This window comes from Lithobates pipiens, unplaced genomic scaffold (assembly GCF_037356315.1).
Source record: "Lithobates pipiens isolate NorthernLeopardFrog02 unplaced genomic scaffold, aLitPip1_a1.2 Scaffold_19, whole genome shotgun sequence".
In the NCBI taxonomy this organism is placed as follows: domain Eukaryota; kingdom Metazoa; phylum Chordata; class Amphibia; order Anura; family Ranidae; genus Lithobates; species Lithobates pipiens.
The window spans coordinates 75,686,593-75,707,823 of NW_027507764.1; the positions used below are offsets into that span (position 1 = coordinate 75,686,593).

The following is a 21,231-nucleotide window of genomic DNA, read 5'->3' on the forward strand; positions in this document are numbered from 1 at the left end:
TTGTCCGACGTGTCCGCCATAATGTCGGAGTCCCGATAAAAATCTCAGATCACCGCCATTGCTAGTAAAAAAAAATAAAAAAAATAAAAATGCCATAAACTATCCCCTAGTTTGTAGACGCTATAACTTTTGCGAAAATCAATATACGCTTATTGCTTTTTTTTTTTTTACCAAAACTATGTAGAAGAATACATATCGCCCTAAACTGAGGGAAAAATAGTTTTTTTTTATATATTTTTGGGGGATATTTATTGTAGCAAAAAGTGCATTTTTTTTCAAAATTGTTGCTCTTTTTTTGTTTATAGCGCAAAAAATAAAAACAGCAGAGGTCATAAAATACCACCAAAAGAAAGCTCTATTTGTGGGAAAAAAAAGAATGTAAATTTTGAAACGTTGCGCGACTGCGCAATTGCCAGTTAAAGCAACGCAGTACCGAATTGCAAAAAGTGCTCTGGTCAGGAAGGGGGTAAAATCTTCCGGGCTGAAGCAGTTAAGGGGGTATGGCAGGGTGTGCCCTATACCTACATACTTTTGTTAATAGGTGTCCCTCTTTCCCATCTTAAAAAGTTGTGAGATATGCCCCCGGAGAAAGAATCTCTCCAGTTTGGACACAGACAACAATAAAGCACAGAATCTAATGATTCGCAAAAATAAAGAAAGAAAGAAAGAAAGAAAAACAGTTATAGATTTGCAAAAAAATTGTCAGCATTTGCAGCAGTAAAATTAAAAGTACCTTAATAATAAAAATAAAAATGTAACTCAATATTAAATTGAAGCTTTATCCGTAAAAGGATTGCAGCAGATTATTTTTTTTAAACCTGTAAACGCCAATATGGAATGTAATATGGCAGTGTACTTACCTGTGTACACCTTGTCCAAAATAAAGAATAAGAACGAAAAATAGCTGAACTCTGGAGGAAGCAAACGTTATCTTAATACAAGAGGTATATGTATTCTTCCTTATATCTCAGTGTGCTTTGTGTATTTCTTTCAGATCTATGCAGTAATAAAATTTTGCTTCTGTGCCAGAACTTCCTGTAATAAAGACCAGTCTCTGCTTCTCTCACCAGGATGACTGGTCTTGTCCTGTAGTTTTCTGCAGGCAGCCTGTAGTGGGTGGAGACTGCTTGGCCCCTCCCACAGTTCTGCTCTCTGCACAGGCTATGTACAGAACAGTGATGACGTCACTTTAACCGATTTCCGATTGTATACTGTATATATACGGGGGAAAGGCAGCTCTCCTGTGCAAGATTACATACCTGTACATGATTTTACACTCCCAGGTCTTGGTCGCCCATGTGCTGCCAGCGACCTTCTCCTGCTGTAATTGGACACAGCAGGAGCCAATCAGCAGGTCCTCTGGACCCACCGGTGGTTTGGGACACAAGCAGAGCAGCGGAGAAGGTTGTGATCCTGTGTCCCTACAAAGCAGGAACACAGATCTCAGACTTCCCACAGTACAAGCTCCCTGTTAGCAAGCACTCCCTAGGCAGACTTTTAACCCTTTGATCGCTCCTGATGTTAACCCCTTCCCTGCCAGTGTCATTAGTACAGTGACAGTGCATATTTTTAGCACTGATCACTGTATTAGGGACACTGGTTTCCAAAAGGTGTCACTTAGTGTCCAATTTGTCCATCACAATGTTGCAGTCATAAGTCACTGATCGCCGCCATTACTAGTAAAAAAAAAAAATAATAAAAATTCTGTAACTCTATCCTATAGTTTGCAGACGCTGTAACATGTGCACTTGTGCAAACCAATCAATATACGCTTATTGGGATTTTTTTTTTAACCAAAAATAGGTAGCAGAATACATTATTGGCCTAAAGTGATGAAGAAATTAGATTCTTTAATTTTTTTTTAATATTGTTGTTTTAAAAAAAAAAGAAAATTATTGTCTTTTTTTTGTTTATAGCGCAAAAAAGCGAAACCACAGAGGTGATCAAATACCACCAAAAGAAAGCTCTATTTGTGGGAAAAAAAAGGATGTCAATTTTGTTTGTGTACAGCATCGCATGACAATTGTCAGTTAAAGTAATGCAGTGCCGTACCGCAAAAAATGGCCTGGTCATGAAGGGGGGGGGGGGGGTAAATCTTCCGGAAGGGCGGGTGGTTAACAAAGTACTATCTGGTTTTCCTAAGGCATTTGGTGCATGCAAAGTGGATTTTTTATTCTTTGTGATTACTAGGGATGAGCTTCGTGTTCGAGTCGAACATACGTTCGAATTGAACATCGGCTGTTCGCCCGTTCGGCGAATTCCGAACGTTATGGGCTGTTCGCGCCAAATTTGTGTGGCGCTCACGGCCCACAATGCACTGCGATGGCGCAGTGCATTGCTGGCTCATGATTGGCCAAGCATGCACTGTGACCCCTCATGCTTGGCCAATCACAGCGCCGGCAGCGAGGAGAGCCATGATTGGCCACAGGCAGGATGCCTGTGGCCAATCATAGCTCAGGCTGTGTAGTACACGCCCCACACTATATAAGGCCACCAGCGCGGCGGCCTTGTGTAGTGTGTTGGCGTCTGTAGCAGTTAGTGGGTGTTCTGTGTACCTTCAACACAGTACACACCGATCGTTATCGGCCGATTTTTCGTTCTTGCTCTTCTGTAGTGGTTGTTGTCTGCGTGCCCTGACCGCAGTATACACCGCTATATTCACCTATATAGCTAGCGATATATATATCTTTTATAATAGAGCTTGCAGTCAGTGTTAGGAGATTGTGCATGCTGTCTGCGTGCTCTGAACGCAGTACACACCGCTATATCCACCTATATAGCTAACTATCTTGCTCATTTTAAATAGAGCTTGCAGTCAGCGGTAGGAGATTGTGCGTGCTGTCTGTGTGCTCTGAACAAGATGGACGGCAAAACAAATTATACAGGGGTGATAACCCTTCCCTATGTTTTCCAAAAAGCTTAAAAATAGTTTTTGGAGCTACACTTTAAAAATGTACCAGTTGAAAATTACAAACAGATTCAACTTAACACAACAAACCGACACAGTCCCTGTCTTGTTTGCACCGCCTGTATACTGCTGTTCTGAGTATATAGGGCCTGGGGGCCACACGTATTTCCTTTTTTTAATATGGGTACGGGGTTCCCCTTAATATGCGTACAAGACCTAAAGGGGCTGGTAATGGGCAGGGAGGGCTACCCATGCCATTTTTCTCAATGATTTTCAACCATATTGCAGGAACCAGATATAACATTAAAACCGCAAGCAGTTTTAAATGACGTTATTTCCGTTAAATGTCATTTTGTGCAGGGACTGTTCTAAACACGGGAAACACGTGGCACTTCACAGGCATACTACAGACACCCCCCAGACACGATATTTAAAGGAATATTTCACTTTTTTTGTTCACTTTAATCGTCATTAAAATCAGTGCTCCCACCAAAACGGCAGTTTTTAAACGGTTTTTTTTGCATTGACCCATGTCCCCTGGGGCAGGAGCCAGGTCCCCAAACCCTTGTTAGGACAGTATCTTGCATATTAGCCGTTAAAATTAGCACTTTTAATTTCGAATGTTCGAGTCCCATAGACTTCAATGAGGCTCTAACGTTCGTACGAATTTGGGGTCCGTTCGAAAGTTCTGGTGCGAACCGAACCGGGGGGTGTTCGGCTCATCCCTAGTGACTACTGAGGAATAACATAAGTTATGTCTTTTAAGCCTGGAGTCAGGAAAGTAGTTTATATCTTTTGGCTCCATCATACCTTTGTTTTACTGAAAGATTAAAATAGTGTAACAAATAACAGATTTTGTGCTCACCATCCCGGCTCCATATGGCTTTGGTGAATGTTTATGCAAGAAATAAAAGTTGGTAAAACTTCTACTTATATAGGAAAGTTTATTTTCTCTGCATTAGGAGAGCTTTTCACTGTTACTTAGCACCTCACTGCCAGCCAACTATGACATCATGTGGAGGTTGATGGATGTCTTTCAGATACCTTCAGCAGATTGTGGAGTGTGCATTAACTGCTAAAATTAATGTATGCCATATTGTGTCAGAAATCAAAAAACTGTTCCTTATGTCAAGAATGAAGGAGTCTGGCTTTGCTGTAATGCATATATCTAGAGATGATCGAGTAATCAAAAATGAGTTTTGTCCTCTATCAGACCCATTTCTGATCCAAAAATTAGCCAACTGGTTTTATTTATCACCGCTGGCTTTTACGTTTCTCAAACCTAAAGTGGTATTAAATTCAAAAGCAAACATGTATTATATTGCAATTTACCAGTTGCTACATGTGGGTCGCTGCTTTCGTTTTTAATTTTTTAGGCTTTCTTTCCTTTATTTTCATTTAGTGATCCAGTCTTTGAGTCAGTGAGTCAGTTGTTTTTTTGCTAGAAAATTAGGATTTTTTTTTAGCAGAGACTCAAGAGCAGAGATGTCAAACTAATTTCATCGTGGGCAGCATCAGCATTATGGTCGCCCTCATAAGGCTGCTTGTATCTGTAAGACTAGATGTCCAGAACATGCCAGCCCCTCCTCTTCTTACACAAGATGTCAAGAACCCCCTCACCATCAGAAGTCAAGAGTCCCCCACCCTCCTTTACATCACAGTGCACCCCTTACTATATGCTGCATCTGGGAAGAAGCTGGGGGCAAAGCTGGGAAGCAGAAAGTGTAGGGTTTGGAGGAGGACCAGAAGAGGGCTGGAGTCAGCTGCCACAGTCTGCTGAATGCGGAGACCTGGGGGTCAGAGGATGAGGGGGTGCCTCGGCTGCACAGAGAGGTGCAGGATCTTAAAAGGAATTCCTGTCCTCCTCTTTGCTGCCAACTTTTTTTTCGGTTAAGTCTCCTTTAAGGCGGTGTGACAGGGGGCATGTCCTATGCCTACATACGTTTGCTAGTAGGTGTCCCTCGTTCCCATCTCAAAATGTTGGGAGGTATGGTGTTGTTGAAGTCGAGTCACTGCAGCCAGGAGGATTGGCAGGATTTGCATCGGACATGCTGGCATCAGTCCGATGCATAGTCCACCCTTATCTTCATCTAAAATGGTTGCTACTGCAGAGGGGACTACAGACCCCCGCCTGCAAATGGCTACTAGGAAAATGTTAGGACTTATTCAGAGTGAGGCCTTGCCATGTGCTAACAGTTATTAGCCATGTGCTAAAAGTTATGCTGCGTACACACGACGGGACTTTATGGCAGAATAGGTCCGACAGTCTTCCAACGGACTTTCGACAGAGTTCCGATGGACCTTCCGAACAAACGGACTTGACCACACACGAAGGGACTAAGTCCGTTCGAAAGTCTGTTAGTTTTGAACGTGATGACGTAAGATGGGACTAAAAAAGGATATTCAATAGCCAGTAGCCAATAGCTGCCTTTGCGTCATATTTGGTCCGTCGGACCAGCATACAGACGAACAGTTTTTCCAATGGGAATTGAGTCTGTCGGACATATTTGAAACATGTTCTATTGCTAGGTCCGTCTGATTTTTTTTAATGAAAAACAATCGGATTTGCCCACACACGATCAGATTGTCCGACGGACTGATTCCGTCAGACCTAGTCTGCCGGAAAGTTTGGTCCTGTGTACACGCCGCAGCAAAACAGGAATCTAGAAGTGGACAGTTTGAGGAAAGTAAGTGATCTCAAGTAATGTGATGGAGGCGATGTGAAGTAGGAGAGACTGTCAGTATAGATTCAACTACCTATATTTTCATCTAGGAAATATTCATCATTTGGGCATCCCATGTCCCTTTTCCCCATCCAAGTTTAATCCCCATATAAAAACAACAATAAAAAGCAAGAGACTGTTGATTGACGGGGGAAAGTGTGCCTAAAATGGATGTTTGACCAAGCAGGGTGATGTGTGGAGCTGAAACACGCAGCGATCCCACGGGGGCACCGCTACATTTATTTGTTAAAACATTTTTAAAACCATTTATCATTTTCCCTCCACTTCACAATTATGTGCCACTTTGTGTTGGTCTATCACATAAAATCCCAATAAACACATTTATGTTTTTGGTTGTAACATGACAAAATTTCAAGAGGTATGAATACTTTTTCAAGGCACTGTATGTGTCAGGTATTGGAGGAGGCGTGGGTACCTTCCATAACTATGTACGAATTTCATTGCCAGTTGTTTTAAATAATGGGGTTGATTCAGTGCAGTTGCTCTAGAGTTTAGTAATTGAGGTTAAAGTGGATGTAAACCGAAACATTTTTTTTGATGTCATAATGTAGAGTATAAGATTTTCTATCATTTGAGCCCAGTCTTGCCACAAAGAGTTAATCCAGCTCTGAGCAAGCCTCTTTTATTGTTCAGTGAGATAAATCTTGAAAAACAGAGAAAAACTTTGTCAAATCCTCCCCCTTGCTGTCAGTGACAGGTGATTTACATATCTCGTGCACTAGCCTAAGAGACATGCATTATTTTTTATTCCCTCCCAAGCCTTTCTTTTGCTGAGGTGTGAAGCAGCCAATTCTTGCTCTGCATGGATTGGCTGTTTCACACCTCAGCATGATTTGGCATGCTGAAGTCATGTGGGGACTTTTCTGGGTTTTGACTGGATGTTAGTGATCATAGCAGAAGTTCAGTGTAAGAATTACACAGGAGAAAATGCGTATTGATAAGGGGAGTGTAGAGGTGGGCAGGGAGTCTACTGACATTACGGCTCCACTTACTGAGCCCTGGAAAACAGACCTACCCACAAAATCTGCAGTTTTTTTGGTCTCATAGCAGACAGAGGGGACATTTGCTCAGTCCCCTTGACACAGCTGTGGTGCAATACAATACAGTACAAAATAATGTAATACAATATACCTGTATTGTAACCTCAGGATCCACTGGCTCCACCTGCTGGGAGAAAATAACACTCCACACAGCTGGATACCTAACCAAATATATTTTACTGTGAATATGTTTCTAAAGGTGATTACAGTAATTGTGCTATAATCCCAACATAAGACGACAGTACAATGGATTTCAACATAAACAATTGCAAACAATATATATATATATATATATATATATATATATATATATATATATATATATATATATATATATATATATATATATATATATACCCGGGAGCTCCCCCTACTTTTAAAGCTATGCGTGAGATCTCACTTAAAGTACTTAGTCTTTGATCTTCTTGTCTTCGCTAGCTAAAGTAACTCCTTGTGATTTGTAATCCACAGGTTAAAGTAAGTTAAGTTGAGGCAAAGGTGCTCCTGGTGTAACTTTAGTAACTATATTACAAGGCTTAGGACGTCAGAGTTGATAGGCCTCAAGCCTGCTCAGTGTCAGTTGCTTTGCTCCTCCTCCTTGGAACTATAAATCCCAGTGAGGCTTGTGTATGAGTCTAACTGCATGTGAAAGTTAACAAACTGTGGGCTGTGACCCGCTCACCAACTGGATTGGGGCTCCGTGTAGTAGCTTTGGTCCGGTGACTGCAGCTTGCTTCTCCGTCAGCTGGGCCTATCGTTCCATTCCGCCGGGTGAGTCCAATCCTCCGATGCTCAAACGAGTGTCTCTGGATCTCTCCAATCCGGTCACTGTGTCTCTGGCACCGTCAGGTCACTCACACAAACTGCTGGATTTGCGCTCTGCAATAGCTGTAGGCCGCTTTCCCCGGGAGGACCTCCTCACAGATCCTCACAGGCTGGCCATGTGATCCCAAGAGACCTAAAATTATCGCTTGGGGTCCTTTTATGTCCTACCCAGCATGCAGTGCAAGAGAGGGTGTCCATGGGTAGGTCACCAAGTATCCTGGGTAAAAAGGTCAACCTTCAAATGTAAATATTCAGTCACTTCCTGTATTGTATTCAATGCTTGAAAAACCAAAGTTATCCCAGTCCACTTCCTGTATTTGACCGCTAGATGGTGCCAAATACTAAGCTATAGAATTGTCCATAGGCTTGCATTGTAAGACATTAACATACATTAATAGGCAAAAATATGTCCGCGCTACATTTAGAAAGGATGAGAGTGGGTTTACATCCACTTTAAGCTTCACTTTACAAAGAATACCCAATCACGTGCAAGGAAGATTAAAAAAACAGCATTTTTGCTTGCACATCATTGGATGATGGAAGTCAGCAGAGTTTCCCTCTTTTACTAAGCTCTGGAGCAACTGCTCTTGCAGACTGCACAATCTATTTGCCTTTTATTAATCAACCTCAGTGCATATAATGGGGGGTTGATTTACTAAAGCCGAATAGACTTTGCACTTTGCAAAGTGCAATTACAGTCTGCAAGTGCAGTTGCTCCAGAATTTAGTAAATGAGGTAAAGGTCCACTTTGCAGAGAATACCCAATTACGTGCCAGGAAAATTAAAAAGAAATGCATTTTTGCTTGCACATGATTGGATGACAGAGGTCAGCAGAGCTTCTGCTCATTTACTAAGCTCTGGAGCAACTGCACTTGCAGAATGCACAGACTATTTGCCTTTAGTAAATCAACCCCCATGTGTTTTGTTTAGGTTATCATGTTCTTTTCACTATGCCAGAGGAAACCGCATTGTGAGTCAATTGTCTGAGCATATATTATCTTGCTGCGGATTTTAATTATTAAATTCTATTTCAGATCATATTGGAAGCCACACTGTTATCAGCTGAGGCTATAGCTGCTATTGATGACATCAGCTTATCTCCAGACTGCAGCTTTATCAATAACACATCTGCAGGTAATTTAAGGACACTATTCCTATATTTTCCTTTTTTTGTCTGGGGTTCATTTAGAGTGAGGATGCTGTTTTATGTTCACATCCTGATTTATTTATCATGTACTTAAAGCAGTAGTAAACCACAGCTGGTTAAAAAAAAACACCTCTTAGCCCTTGTACACACGATCGGACATTCCGATGGAAAATGTCCGATCGGACCGTGTTGTCGGATAATCCGACCATGTGTGGGCTACATTGGACTGTTTCTGTCGGAATATTCGATCGACAAAGTTTTCCAGCTGGGCTATAAAGTTTTCCGACAACATGATCCGATCGGACTTTGTCCGATCGTTTGTAGAGAATTCCGATTGGACAAAGTGCCACGCATGCTCAGATCAAATTCCTAGACCAAAGCTATTGGCTACTAGCCTGCATGTAGTTCCGTAGTAACAAAATAACTTCATCACGTTACGAACAATCGGATTTTCCAACAATTTTGTCCGACCGTGTATATGCAACACCAGTTTCGGACAAAATCCGTCGGACAAAATCTGAGTCCCCGCTGAGAGGGCTGACATCTTCCCCTGGCTTTTCTTCTGGGTTTTCGTGATTAGGCTGTGTGATTTCCCTCGGCTGTGTGCAGGAGCCCTCAGTTCAACGTAGAGCTCTGCAGATCTGACAAGGTATGGTGGACCTTCAGAACGCAAGTGCCGGCGAGGTTACTGGCTGGATCCAGAGTGAATATCTCCTAAACGGGGAATGTTTAGGAGCTATTCATTTTACCTACAGGTAAGCCTTATCATAGCTTTACTGGAAGCTTTACTACAGATTTAACTGTATCTGAGCACCACAAACTGAAAACACTATTTAATACAATTTTAATATTGAAAGCAAACTCACCCTTCCATTCATGTCTCCATGCATTTTTTGCTGAGAAATCACTAGCATTTTTATCTGTGGCAATCTTGAGTAAGGCCGGATGATTCATGTAACATTTAATTCCTGGAATCTATCTACCTTTAGCTCAGTCATGCTGGCAGGAGGATGGGCTTAGCTGAAAAAGCCCTTCCTCCCCTCCTCCAGGGGAAAGAAATAATGCCTATGAAGACTTTTGGGATGTATAACCTCATTTGGCCTAGGCCAGAAACCAGGAAGTAATTGAAGAAATAAAAAATAAAAAAAGGTTTAAAACAAGTAAATATAATATACCTTCCTATCTATTTACTACAGCTAGCAGCACAAGGATTAAAAAATAGTTCATCATAATTGAGAGAGTTTAGTTCTGCCAGGACACTGTAGTCTGACACCCAACACCCACTATTCCAGGAAAATTTTCTTACATGTACCCTTTTCTAACATGCACCCTAGACAGAAACTTCTGTCGAGCGGGGACAGCCACACACTGATCGAAATCCAGTCGGTCCCTGCTTTTGGGTAAACATCCACTTTAAGGCCGTACCAGAATAGCAGCGCCCACTGAGCATGACCTACTGGAGGGACATCTCCTTACTCACCCACACAATCGCCCACCCACAACCAGTGACTGATCCAGTCAATCCAGCGCAGTCTTCAGAACAAACTATATACTTTTGGAATGTTTGGCTGGAGTTAGACCCATTTCCCAGTAAATCCTATATAAATAGACTCCCTATTAGGGTCCTGAAAAGTACTATTTTTTAACATTAATGCTAAGGTTATGCAGTCCCGGTACGTGTAAAAAACTGTTCAACTTGCAGTTGACCTGGCAGAGGCAGTCAAACCTTTGGATTCCAAACCATAAAGTAAGCAGTGGTATCTAAAACATCATGTCTGCTTTCCATGCCCATGGTAAGGTAGGCATCTGATCAAAGCTTGGCTTTACTATTGGGTACCACAGGTTCTAATGTCTACTAAAATGGCCACGCGTACCCCCTTCTTTTTTTGGAACACTGTGTAATTAGCTTAATTTCCTATTACAGGTCTTTTTAAAGAACTTATATTTTTTAACTGTCCCTCTGGGTATATGTCATGTGGTGATGGTAACTGCATACCAAATAAAAAACGCTGTGATTTTACAAAGGACTGTGAAAATGGATTTGATGAAGCATCGTGTGGTAAGTGTCTTTCTTTATACATGTATATTTATTATTTTTGATATTTATATAGTACATCTTTATATAGTTTGGTTAAAATGCAGCCTTCGAAATAACCCGCAGACCCCCACTGGGCAAGCGTTGTGGGGATGAGGCCCTTGGCCCTTGGCTACCCCAAAGCACCCTTCCCATATTGAGAGCATGTGGCCTGGTATGGTTCAGGAAGGGGGCCGCTCTCTCGTCCCTCCCTCTTTTCCTGCGTGCTCAGATAAGGGTCTGGTATGTATTTTTGAGGGGATCCCCACTCCATTTTTAAAAAATTTTGGCGCGGGGTTTCCCTTAATATCCATACTAGACCTGAAGGGCCTGGTATGGAATTTGGGGGGACCCCCACGCAATGTTTTTATTTTTAAATTTTGGTTCGGGGTTCCCCTTAATATCCCCTTAATATTCATACCAGACCATACTAATGGACTGTGGGGATCCCATGCTGTTTTTTTCAATTACTTTTATCTGTATTGCCGTGACCGACAATTCATTATAGCCGCAAGTACTTTTAAATTACTTTTTTTTCCTTTAGAAATTTCATTTTGTGCAGGGACTGTTCTAAACGCGGGAAACATGTGGCGCTTTACAGGCATACTATAGACACCCCCAGGTACAAAATTTAAAGGAATATTTCACTTTTATTGTTTCACTTTAAGCATTATTCAAATCACTGCTCCCGAAAAAATTTCAGTTTTTGAAACTTTTTTTGCATTGATACATGTCCCCTGGGGCAGGACCCGGGTCCCCAAACACTTTTTATGACAATACCATGCATATAAGCCTTTAAAATTTTTGATTTCTTTTGATTTCTCCCATAGACTTTTAAAGGGTGTTCCGCGGCTTACGAATTTGCCATGAACACCCCAAATTGTTCGATATTCGGCAAACGAGCGAACATCCGATGTTCAAGTTGAACTTACGTTCGACTCGAACATCAGGCTCATCCCTATTCAGTAAGAGTTTCAAACAAAAGGTATATTTTTCAGAGTACTGCTTAGATGTCATTTTAAATTTTCTATATAACACTGCAAATCTTAATTTTTTGAGTTTAGTTATGTTTTAATGTGGGATAACTTTTTTTATTTATTTTTTTAGCTTCTAAATGTGACTTTGAATCGGATAGCTGTGGATGGTATGAAAGACGATTTGCTGATCGGTTTAACTGGGTGAGACAGTCACCAAGCCACCTGCTGCCTGAATATTCCTCCCAGGCTCCCCGTCAGGATCACTCTACAGGTTCCTCTAAAGGTATTTTTCATCTTAAAACAACATTTTTTGGTTAGCCTAAGTTGAAAAAATGCAGATTATTTCAATTTTGCCACTCCTGACCTCTCCTTGTGAAATGAGGCCTGACCGTCATGCTAAGCGGCAACAGTACTTTCTGTATTTTCTTGTTCAATTTTAGGCATGTGCATAATGAATTTTTCTACAAATTCAAAAATTCAAAAATATCCGAATTAAGGAAATTAATGAATTTTTCCGAATATTCTTAAATGCGAAAATTTGTAAATTCTAAAATTAAGAAATTTGTAGATTCAGAAATTTGGAAATTCGAAATTAAAAAATCTTGAAATTCTGAAATTTGAAAATCTGAAAATTAGAAAATCCGAAAATAAGAATAAAAATTCAAAAGAGCGAAAATCCAAAAATGTGAAAATCTGAAATAACAACTAACTAATAATAACTTAACTATTACTAACTATTAAATTATAGGTACTGGAATTTCCTTTCAAATTTGGCTGTTAGTGAATGTGACTAAATTTATCCAAAGTTACAAATTAGCCGAAATAATGAATACTGTATCTAAATGAATGGAACCTAACAAATTAATAATAACAAATAACAAACAATAATAAGAAGAATAAAAACATTTTATTATTATTATTTATTATTAATTTGTTCCGTTCCATTTGTTTAGATGCGGCACATGTTATTTCAAGTAATTTGTAACATTGGATAAATTCATATTCGTTACGTACACTAACAGCCAAATTTGAAAGGAAAATCCAATACCTATAATTTAATAGTTAGTTATTATTAGTTAGTTATCATTTCGGATTTTCGTTCTTTTGGATTTTCCTACTTATTTTTGGATTTTCGGTTTTTCTAATTCTCGAATTTACGAATTTTCGAATTTACAAATTTAAAAATTTTTGAATTTACGAATTGACCTGAAAAACGAAAAAATAACCAAAAAAAAACGAATGAAACAAAAACAAATTTTTCAGCAGTGCACGTCTATTCGAGTTCCTTTATATTTACCTTCAAATATGTAGTGCACGGGCCTACCTGATTGCATATAAATTGAAAGTGTTTAGGTTTGACCTCATATTATATGGTTTTGGTAACTCTAAAGCCCCATACACACTATCCGTTTTTCTGCTGAGTTTTTCCTTCAGATTTACCAAAACCATATAATATGAGGTCAAACCTTAGGAGTTTCAATGTGTATGCAATCAGGCAGGTCCTTCTACTACATGGTTTTGGTAAATCTGAAGGAAAAACAGCAGAAAAACTGATAGTGTGTATGGGGCTTTAAGGAAAATTGTACAAGAAAATTGTATAATGTATGGCTGGCCTAAGTCTCTGACAAGTATGCAGAAAAGGACTATACAGTCTTGTGAGCTGCATACTTGTTTCATGTCAGTGATTCATCCCCTGATACCACCTTATTATAGCTTGAAATACAAATACAGACAGAGGCCAATAAGTGTCCCTTATTGTGTTGGCTTCCTACCCTATAATTATTGTAAGAGAAGAATATAGGAAGTAAAATGGAGATACAATTTGCACCCTTTGTTCCAGCCTGATATAGAGATAGCATGCTCAAAATAATAATACAGAAGGTTCAATAGTTTAGGAAGACTGTGTTGTCCCAGAAGTCAGAGGACTGACTGGTCTCTATTGGCTGCACTGGGAAGGGGGAAGTGATATCACCACAATGAGGAGGAAGTGGATAGAGAGCCTAGAAATTGGTGGTAGAGTGGCTGGGGGGACAAGGGCAGGGAGAGGGATTGCCGGTTGGAGGACCAGGATGACTGCAGCTGGAGTTTTAGCTGGCAGCTCCTTGCCTCCCTCCATCACCACCACTGTGACAGCACCCACTACTCGTCACCACTGTGCCTGAATCCCCTTCTGACTACTATGTCTTAAACCTACCCACCTGTCCTGTAGGTAGGTTCAGTCTAGCCTCCCTGCATGGGTGGCACTGTTCGGCAGCCACTGTGCAGAGAGGGCGGAGGACAAGAGGGAACCAGGTCCCTCCAAGGCCTCCGTAGGTTTCTTTAGGGAAAGCAGCTGTCTGATTGGACGCTACTGCCCTGGTTGACCTGGCAACCACATTTGACGTGGACAGTGCCTATAAACAGCACTGCCCCCTTCGGGTTGGTGTGCATTCTGCATAGTGGGTAGGACAAGGACAGATCTGCTGCTTGCTAGGGACAGCCGAAGTAGCTTAGGGTCCAGTTCATATGGAGTAGGGACAGAGCAGGGACTGTCACTGTGCACTATCAGTAGTCTTCTTATGTGTGGCCTGGTTTCTGGTCTGCCTCCCAGCCACCTCCCCTGTCAGACGCTGTCAGGTGTCTGCAGTGTACATCATACTCCCTGTCTAGCTTATTGCAAGGGTTCCGGGCCGGGGTGGCCTTGTCTGCAGAGTTGCTGTTCTCCCTCAACATTACTACGTTAATATACTTTGCTGCATCAACCAGGCTCCATGTAAGTTTTTTTCCTCTGCGGGCAGTGAGCCTTGGCTACACCTACACACCACTGTGCCCTCACCCCAACCCATCAAAAACAAACAAAAATTCCCAGCTTACTTAATAGCTAGCCTGTTGCAGGCTACCTGATAAGTGGGTTGGGAGTTTTTGTTTGTTTTTGATGTGCGTTGTCCTTCCATGTGCTCCTTGCTGCAAAAGCTAGTTATAGGCTGGGGTGATTGCCATTTGTTTGGAAAGTTGGTGAGCTGGTGTGGGGACGCACTGGATACCTTCAGCTGCCATTGTGCCCTTGCTGGATGTCCTGTGTGCCTGTACCTTTTAAGTGGAGTTGGGCTCCCTTCAAGGCATACCTGCCCTTAATCTATCCACTATTATATGTGCTCCAATATGGGAGACTCTCAGAATTTTGGAGTTAGAACCACAGTACACTGGGGTACCTTGACATGGCCACTTTGGCTTGCACATGTGTTTGCAAATGCGTGTGACTAATCCCCTTGTTTTTAACGTTACTGTTAGACAGGGTCAATATGGTTTTGTTGCAGACTAACTGGTAAGCGAGCTGGGAAATTTTGTTAAATTTTTGTTATTGATGTGAGTTTCCATTCCATGTGCTCTTTGCTGCAAATGCTAGTTATAGATTGGGGTGGTTGCCATTTGTTTGTCACATCAACCCACGTGCATCTGAACCCCATCACCCCCCCCCCCGCTTTCAAAACCTCTCCAACATGTTCCCACTTCACTCACCACTGCATCAATGCCTACTCCTACATTTGCTGCCACTCCACCGATGCATGTCTTGTGCACTGTGCTATTGTACCAATGCACACTCCGTGCTCTCTGCCACTGCAGTAATGCACCCTTTCGTATTCAGGGAGTGGGCTCAATTTCCCAAGTAAAGTGTAATAGTCATTCATTTTTCCACCTTGGAGTAAGCTCGCAGGACACCTTGTTCTTTACATTATTTCACTTTTTAATAACTACTCTTTCAAGTGGATATAATTTCATTTGCATTCAAAGAAATGGGACTTTCACGGCATGGTAAAACAGCATTGAATTTATTTTTTCATCCATAAAAAGCCACAAACATTGATAACATTTTGCTGATGCTTATTTCTGGACTTTGTTTTTACATAAATCCAATCACTATCGCACTTTAATATTCCATGCAATTTAATATCTTTTTAGGCCCAATGTCCTTACACATTGCTTTGTTGAAATAAAACTTCAAAGTCAAGGATGGCAGGATATATCCTCTAATGTGTTTCCAAGAGCAAAGTGCACATTTCAAAAAGCATCTTTCAAAGACCATACAGTAAATCTATATTGACAAAAAATGCATTAATATCATCACAAACATTCATCTAGCAATTACTTTTGCAAATCTCCATGGTACATAAACCATCATTACTCACATTTTTAAATATACACCAATCGTGCTTTTTCAGCTAAGCCTGGTGCATGCATGAAGACAATATAGTACAGGCCTCAGAGTACTCCAGAGGGTTTAAATGCTCCCTGTCCAGCCATGTTGGACATTCTGCTTTCCTTCACCTGGACTATATTTCTATTTTAGGGCCTAACGAGGAGGGAGCTAGAGGGATAGGATATGCATGTGTAGAGTTAATGAAAAAGTTAAATTAAATACCCCCTTCTGAGCAACACATGCTATTCTTTGGATATAAGAAGATAAGAGTCACACTCCATTATAAGTTTGACCTAGTATGTTATTCTGTTGTCAGTAAAACTACTGAATACATAATGTCTTCACCCAAAAAAAACAAAAAAAAACACATTTCCTTAACACACGTAGGCTTGTTCACAAGGGTATGGGGATATGGTAAGACCTTACCTTATCCTTTTGAACAAGTCCATGGTGGTGAAACGCATTAAGGAAATGTGTTGTTTTTTTTTTGGGTGGAGACATTATGAATTTAGTAGTTTTGATGAAAAAAGAAAAAAATGGTAGGACAAGCTTATACTGGAGTGGGACTTTTATCTTGTTACATCCTTAAATGTTGAGCGGAGACGGGGAATGATAGGAGATGAGGATCTGGAGCAGCGCAGTAGATTTTGATATGTTTTTACTACCTATCTTATCTTCACTTCTTCATCACTCTATATAGCTACCAGAAGCTAAGAAAATAATTTGTACTTCCAGCTATGTGTCCCATACCTGGTAGTCAGTAGTCCAGTGGCAAGGACAGCCTCCCTTTCACCTTCATCCCAGTTCTTCTGTTAAAGATAACAGGTGGCACAAGGGCATAGATTGACATGAGTACCCATGGTGCTACTTTGGCTTACTAAAACCTGAGAGCATAGTTCTGTTATAAGCAGCAATTGTCAACAGCAAGACATAAGGTCGAGTGTGTGGAATCAGGAAAGCAAGTCAGGTCAATAACAGGTGGGAAGCACTCTACCATAAACAGATGTATTGTCAGGGCGCAGGCCAGGATTAGCAGCAGGAAGATATTGTACAGAGACAGCAGGCAGGTGCGTAGTTGAGGGTACAAGCTGAGGTCAACAATAGGAAAACGAAAAGGTGTAGAATTAGTAGGCAGGGGGGTTGTCAGAGGTACAGGCTAAAATCAGCAACAGGCAGAGACAAAGACAGGCAGGAGGGAAGCAGGTTTGGAAACAGAAAGATATTTAGGTTTGTAGATCAAAGGTCTCAGGGTATTGATGAAGGCTATTCAGCACTAAACTTTTACAGTACTTGGCTTAAAGCCCCACTCCAGAATAAAATCCTCCTCCTCCCACTCCTTCTGTCCACCAGTTTTAAAATATTCATTATATTAAGAAAAAATAAATAACTCTATAGTATCGGAAAAAAACTATTTACTTACTTATAGCTGTGGTCTGCTTACTTCTTGATTCCTGTCCTTCTTCGGGTGCCCATGTCAGTGTTTGCCTGATATGGATACTTCCTTTTTGCTGTACTGTGGTAGGGTAGGGCATCAGTGGAAGAGTGTGGAGGATTCAAAGTGTCTCAAAGGGGCATTGCAGTGCTAGATCTGTGGTCTCCCATCCAGAAACCGTGGTGGTGTGGGACCTGGATGGGGGACTTAAGGGTATATTCCTGGCTTTACAAGGTAAGGAGGAAAAATCCTTATAGAATGGTTTAGAGGTGGGTGGGAAGGAGGTCTGATTAAAAAAAAATAATAATAATGTTTTTGTCTGGAGTGGAGCTTTAAATGGCTGGTTTGATGCCAATAGCAACAACAAGCATATATGCCAACATGCCATCTTGAGGATTAGCATAACCTTTGATGATGTGACTTCTGATAGTTTACTGATTACTGATAGCTGGATCAGTAATCAAGCACAATTGTTGTGACATCAGGAAAATCCATATACCTGTGCAAGCTATGACTTGAATGACTAATAACTTACACAGGGCAGCTGCTGCTGACAGCTGAACAAAGCAGTCAAAGAGGTGAAGCATAGGTAACTATTTGTTCCTGTGTAAGGAAGGGGATTAAGGTGAGCCTGTTGTTTTGCCCTTTAACGCTAGTTTACTTAAAAGGGGCCCATAGATATGGGCTTAATTTGAATTTATAATAATGGTGCAGTGCTATAAACATTTGGAAATGATACCAAATGAAAAACCTTGCTATTTAAAATAAATAAAATACCATAATAATCACATTTATATAGTGCAATAAATGACCAAATGAAAAAGTTAAAAAAATGTAAAATATGTCCACAATTATGTGAAAAATAAGAAAAACACAAAACTGAAAATACATTATAAAGAGTTGAATAACAGTACAGTAAAGCAAATTTAGAAGTCCAATCTGTGACCCGAAGTGTTGATAGATAAGTAAATTTATATCAATCTTGCCGAACCAAACTTAAATTTTCAAACCAACATTTAAAGTGCGTGAAAAATGATACATGAAGCCACCATGGATAATACTGAGCTTACCAGAATATATGGATTCCATTAAGCATACGCCCCATTAGTCGTTCAGACATGACGGTGAATGCACACCAATGAACGAAACACCTCAGCAGATATGGACGATGGAACACAGGAATAAGTAATATACACACTCTCCTCTAGAGAGCCACAGTCAACAGGAAAAAAGGCTCCAGAGAAATACACCATAGTATGGATTCACACATAAACGGTCAAAGGGAATAAAAAACGCACATAGTGTGAATCCATTTATTTATAAAAATGAATGATTACACTTATATTTTGAGAACAACGAACGCTTGTATATCCAAATTAGTAACGCAATGGGGACAGTAGGCAACTTGTATATGTGATTGAATTTTGAATTTTGTGGAAACTATACTGACAGTATCCCAGTGGAGACCATAGATGATATGTGGGCTGCTTCTGTACACAAAAGAATGCTCACATAAACCTTGGGGATATGAATTATTAGTTAGAACGCAAAGACCCCACGGGTCCCATTATTTGTCCTGAGTTCTATTCCCTACTAAGTACAAGCAGCTAGGCACAAGGTAGCTTCCCAGTCTCTCTTCACAAGAACCAAACTTTTTTAGATATTTTGCTTGTTTAATTTGTGTAGGTGCTGAGTGAGCCTTGGAATACTCCAGAACTAGTGCAAAAGGCAATGGAGGACACTATCTAACTGTCCTGTCTCTTCAGGGTGCAGACACCCTGTTGAAGTTAGTGACTGGTGAACTACAGCTCAGGGGACTCCATTGCGAAAGAAAGATCTGAGCTGGCAAACCTAAATTGGCTTTCCCAAAGGTTGGTAAGGACAGTCTCTACTAGGATCTTTTCAGGCTTGTACTCACTGTGCCCTGGTTACTTGAATTCTTCCCTGCAATACCCTTCCACTGCCAGTTTCTGGACTGTGTACCTCCAAGTCAGATCCTCTCTGGACTTCCTTCTCAGGAAGTCTGGACACGGGTCCCCTAGCTCTAACTGGAGCTGGGATCCACATGGCCTCTTCTAAACTTCAGCTATGTGCCTCGGAGGGCCACAACCCTCAGGCTGGGTCTACTCCAGGACAAGGACCATGCTGTCCTATGTCCCAGCCTATTTATACACACCTCAGGCCCCTACTGGTCATTATCCCCACCAGGGATTGGCTGGGGCTGTATTAATATACAAGTGACGGATTGCCTCGTCCGCCCACAAAATTCAGGAACCTACCGGAAATCAGGGGAAAGCAGTCAAGCTTGCAACCAGCAAAACCCAGGACAAACAAAAGAAATCAAACTTTGCCCCACTGGCTACAGAGGAGCCAAAACTAAATTTGCCTAAAGCTGTTAGCAACCTAGATAGGGGGTGCTACATAATAGTTGGATCAGAATCCAATCTTCTGATCCAACTAGTACATAGGTATGTGTTGACAGTCTGTGGTTCCCTTGCACAACTGTTCTTTTACCTTGGAATAATAATTGATTGGATACGGTAGAAATCCTGTCCAGATTGATATGATAAGCAGCATTGGCAGCTTGTCTTCTCCCCCTTATTTTCTTCATAAAAGCAAGCATTACACTTGTAAAGCTTCATCTACATGTACATAGCCTAATTTGACCTCTGGCCATGGGAAAATGCAAAATTCTGCAAAATCGTGGCAAAATTGTGCTGTGATTTTAAAGCCGGCGGTCAAAACATTTCTATCCTGAAATTTGCTCCAGAGCTTAGTAAATGAGATGAATGGTTACTTTGCAATGAATACCCAATCACATGCAAGGAAAAAAAAAAATGCATTTGCTCATGATTCGATGATGGAAGTCAGCAGAGCTTCTGCTCATTTACTAAGCTTTGGAGCAACTGCACTTCGCAAGGGGTATAGTCTATTTTCCTTTAGTAAATCAACCCATATGTGTACATGGACACATGGGGGTTGATTTACTAAAAGCAAAAATAGGCACTTCCAAGTGCACTGCAAGTGCACTTGGAAGTGCAGTCGCTGTAGATCTTAGGGGAAGATTTGCCTTTAGTAAATAACACCCATAGGCTTTTATGAAGTTGAGTTTAGGAGCTTTGGCAAAAAATGTCAAAAGCTCCTATACTCAAATTTAGGAGCTGTAGTGTACATGAAGCCTAAGGGTGGCAACAGATGTCATAGGGTGGTAAGACACGCATGCTCGGATATTTATGGGCAATTATGTCATGTTATATGAGACTGTCTTTGCTAGCCTCTTTCTGAAAATACTAGTTTCCTGGCTGAGTCTGACTTTAGAGATTATTTCTATACTTTCTCAAGGCCAGTGACTATTGAAGCCACACCTTCAGCATGACAGCCAGACATTTGAGATTTTCAAAGAAACCGCACGTAGTCTACATATTTTTCTCATGACTGTTTCTCTAAGGGGTTTATTTACTAAAGCTGGAAAGTGAAAAATATGTCTCACTTCTGCATAGAAACCAATCAGCTTCTAACCTCAGCTTGTTCAAATAAGCTTTGGCAATAAAACCTGTAAGCTGATTGATTTCTATGCAGAAGTGAGACTGATTTTGCACTCTCCAGCTTTAGTAAATAAACCCCAGTGAGTTTCTAATAAATGTGTTCTTACGATGTGTCTTGAGCTGAAGGCTGGCACGGGCACAAGGTGGAATGATAACCAATATAAGATCACAGCATGAATACCACCAAGAGCTACTTTAATGAAAGGAGTGTGGAGAATAGGGCACTCTGGATAACAAGGAGACTTTAACAAACAGTACATGACTGGCTCTTGAGATTTGATTAATGCACCACAGCAGCACTTCAAAAGAGGGAAGCACACGCTATAGGAAAATCAAAGCAGAGAAGAAGGCGCTTCTAAGTG

General features: G+C 40.9%; 1 protein-coding gene across 3 annotated transcripts in view; it reads left to right on the forward strand.

Moving 5' to 3' along the window:
- MALRD1 (MAM and LDL receptor class A domain containing 1) overlaps window positions 1-21,231 on the forward strand; it is a 696,170-nt gene that overhangs the window by 231,528 nt on the left and 443,411 nt on the right. For all 3 annotated transcript variants that reach the window (XM_077490931.1, XM_077490932.1, XM_077490933.1), the window contains 3 exons: window positions 8,552-8,651; window positions 10,589-10,723; window positions 11,846-11,998. In XM_077490931.1, coding sequence (XP_077347057.1) covers window positions 8,552-8,651; window positions 10,589-10,723; window positions 11,846-11,998 — 388 coding nt within the window. The remainder of the gene's footprint in view (window positions 1-8,551; window positions 8,652-10,588; window positions 10,724-11,845; window positions 11,999-21,231) is intronic.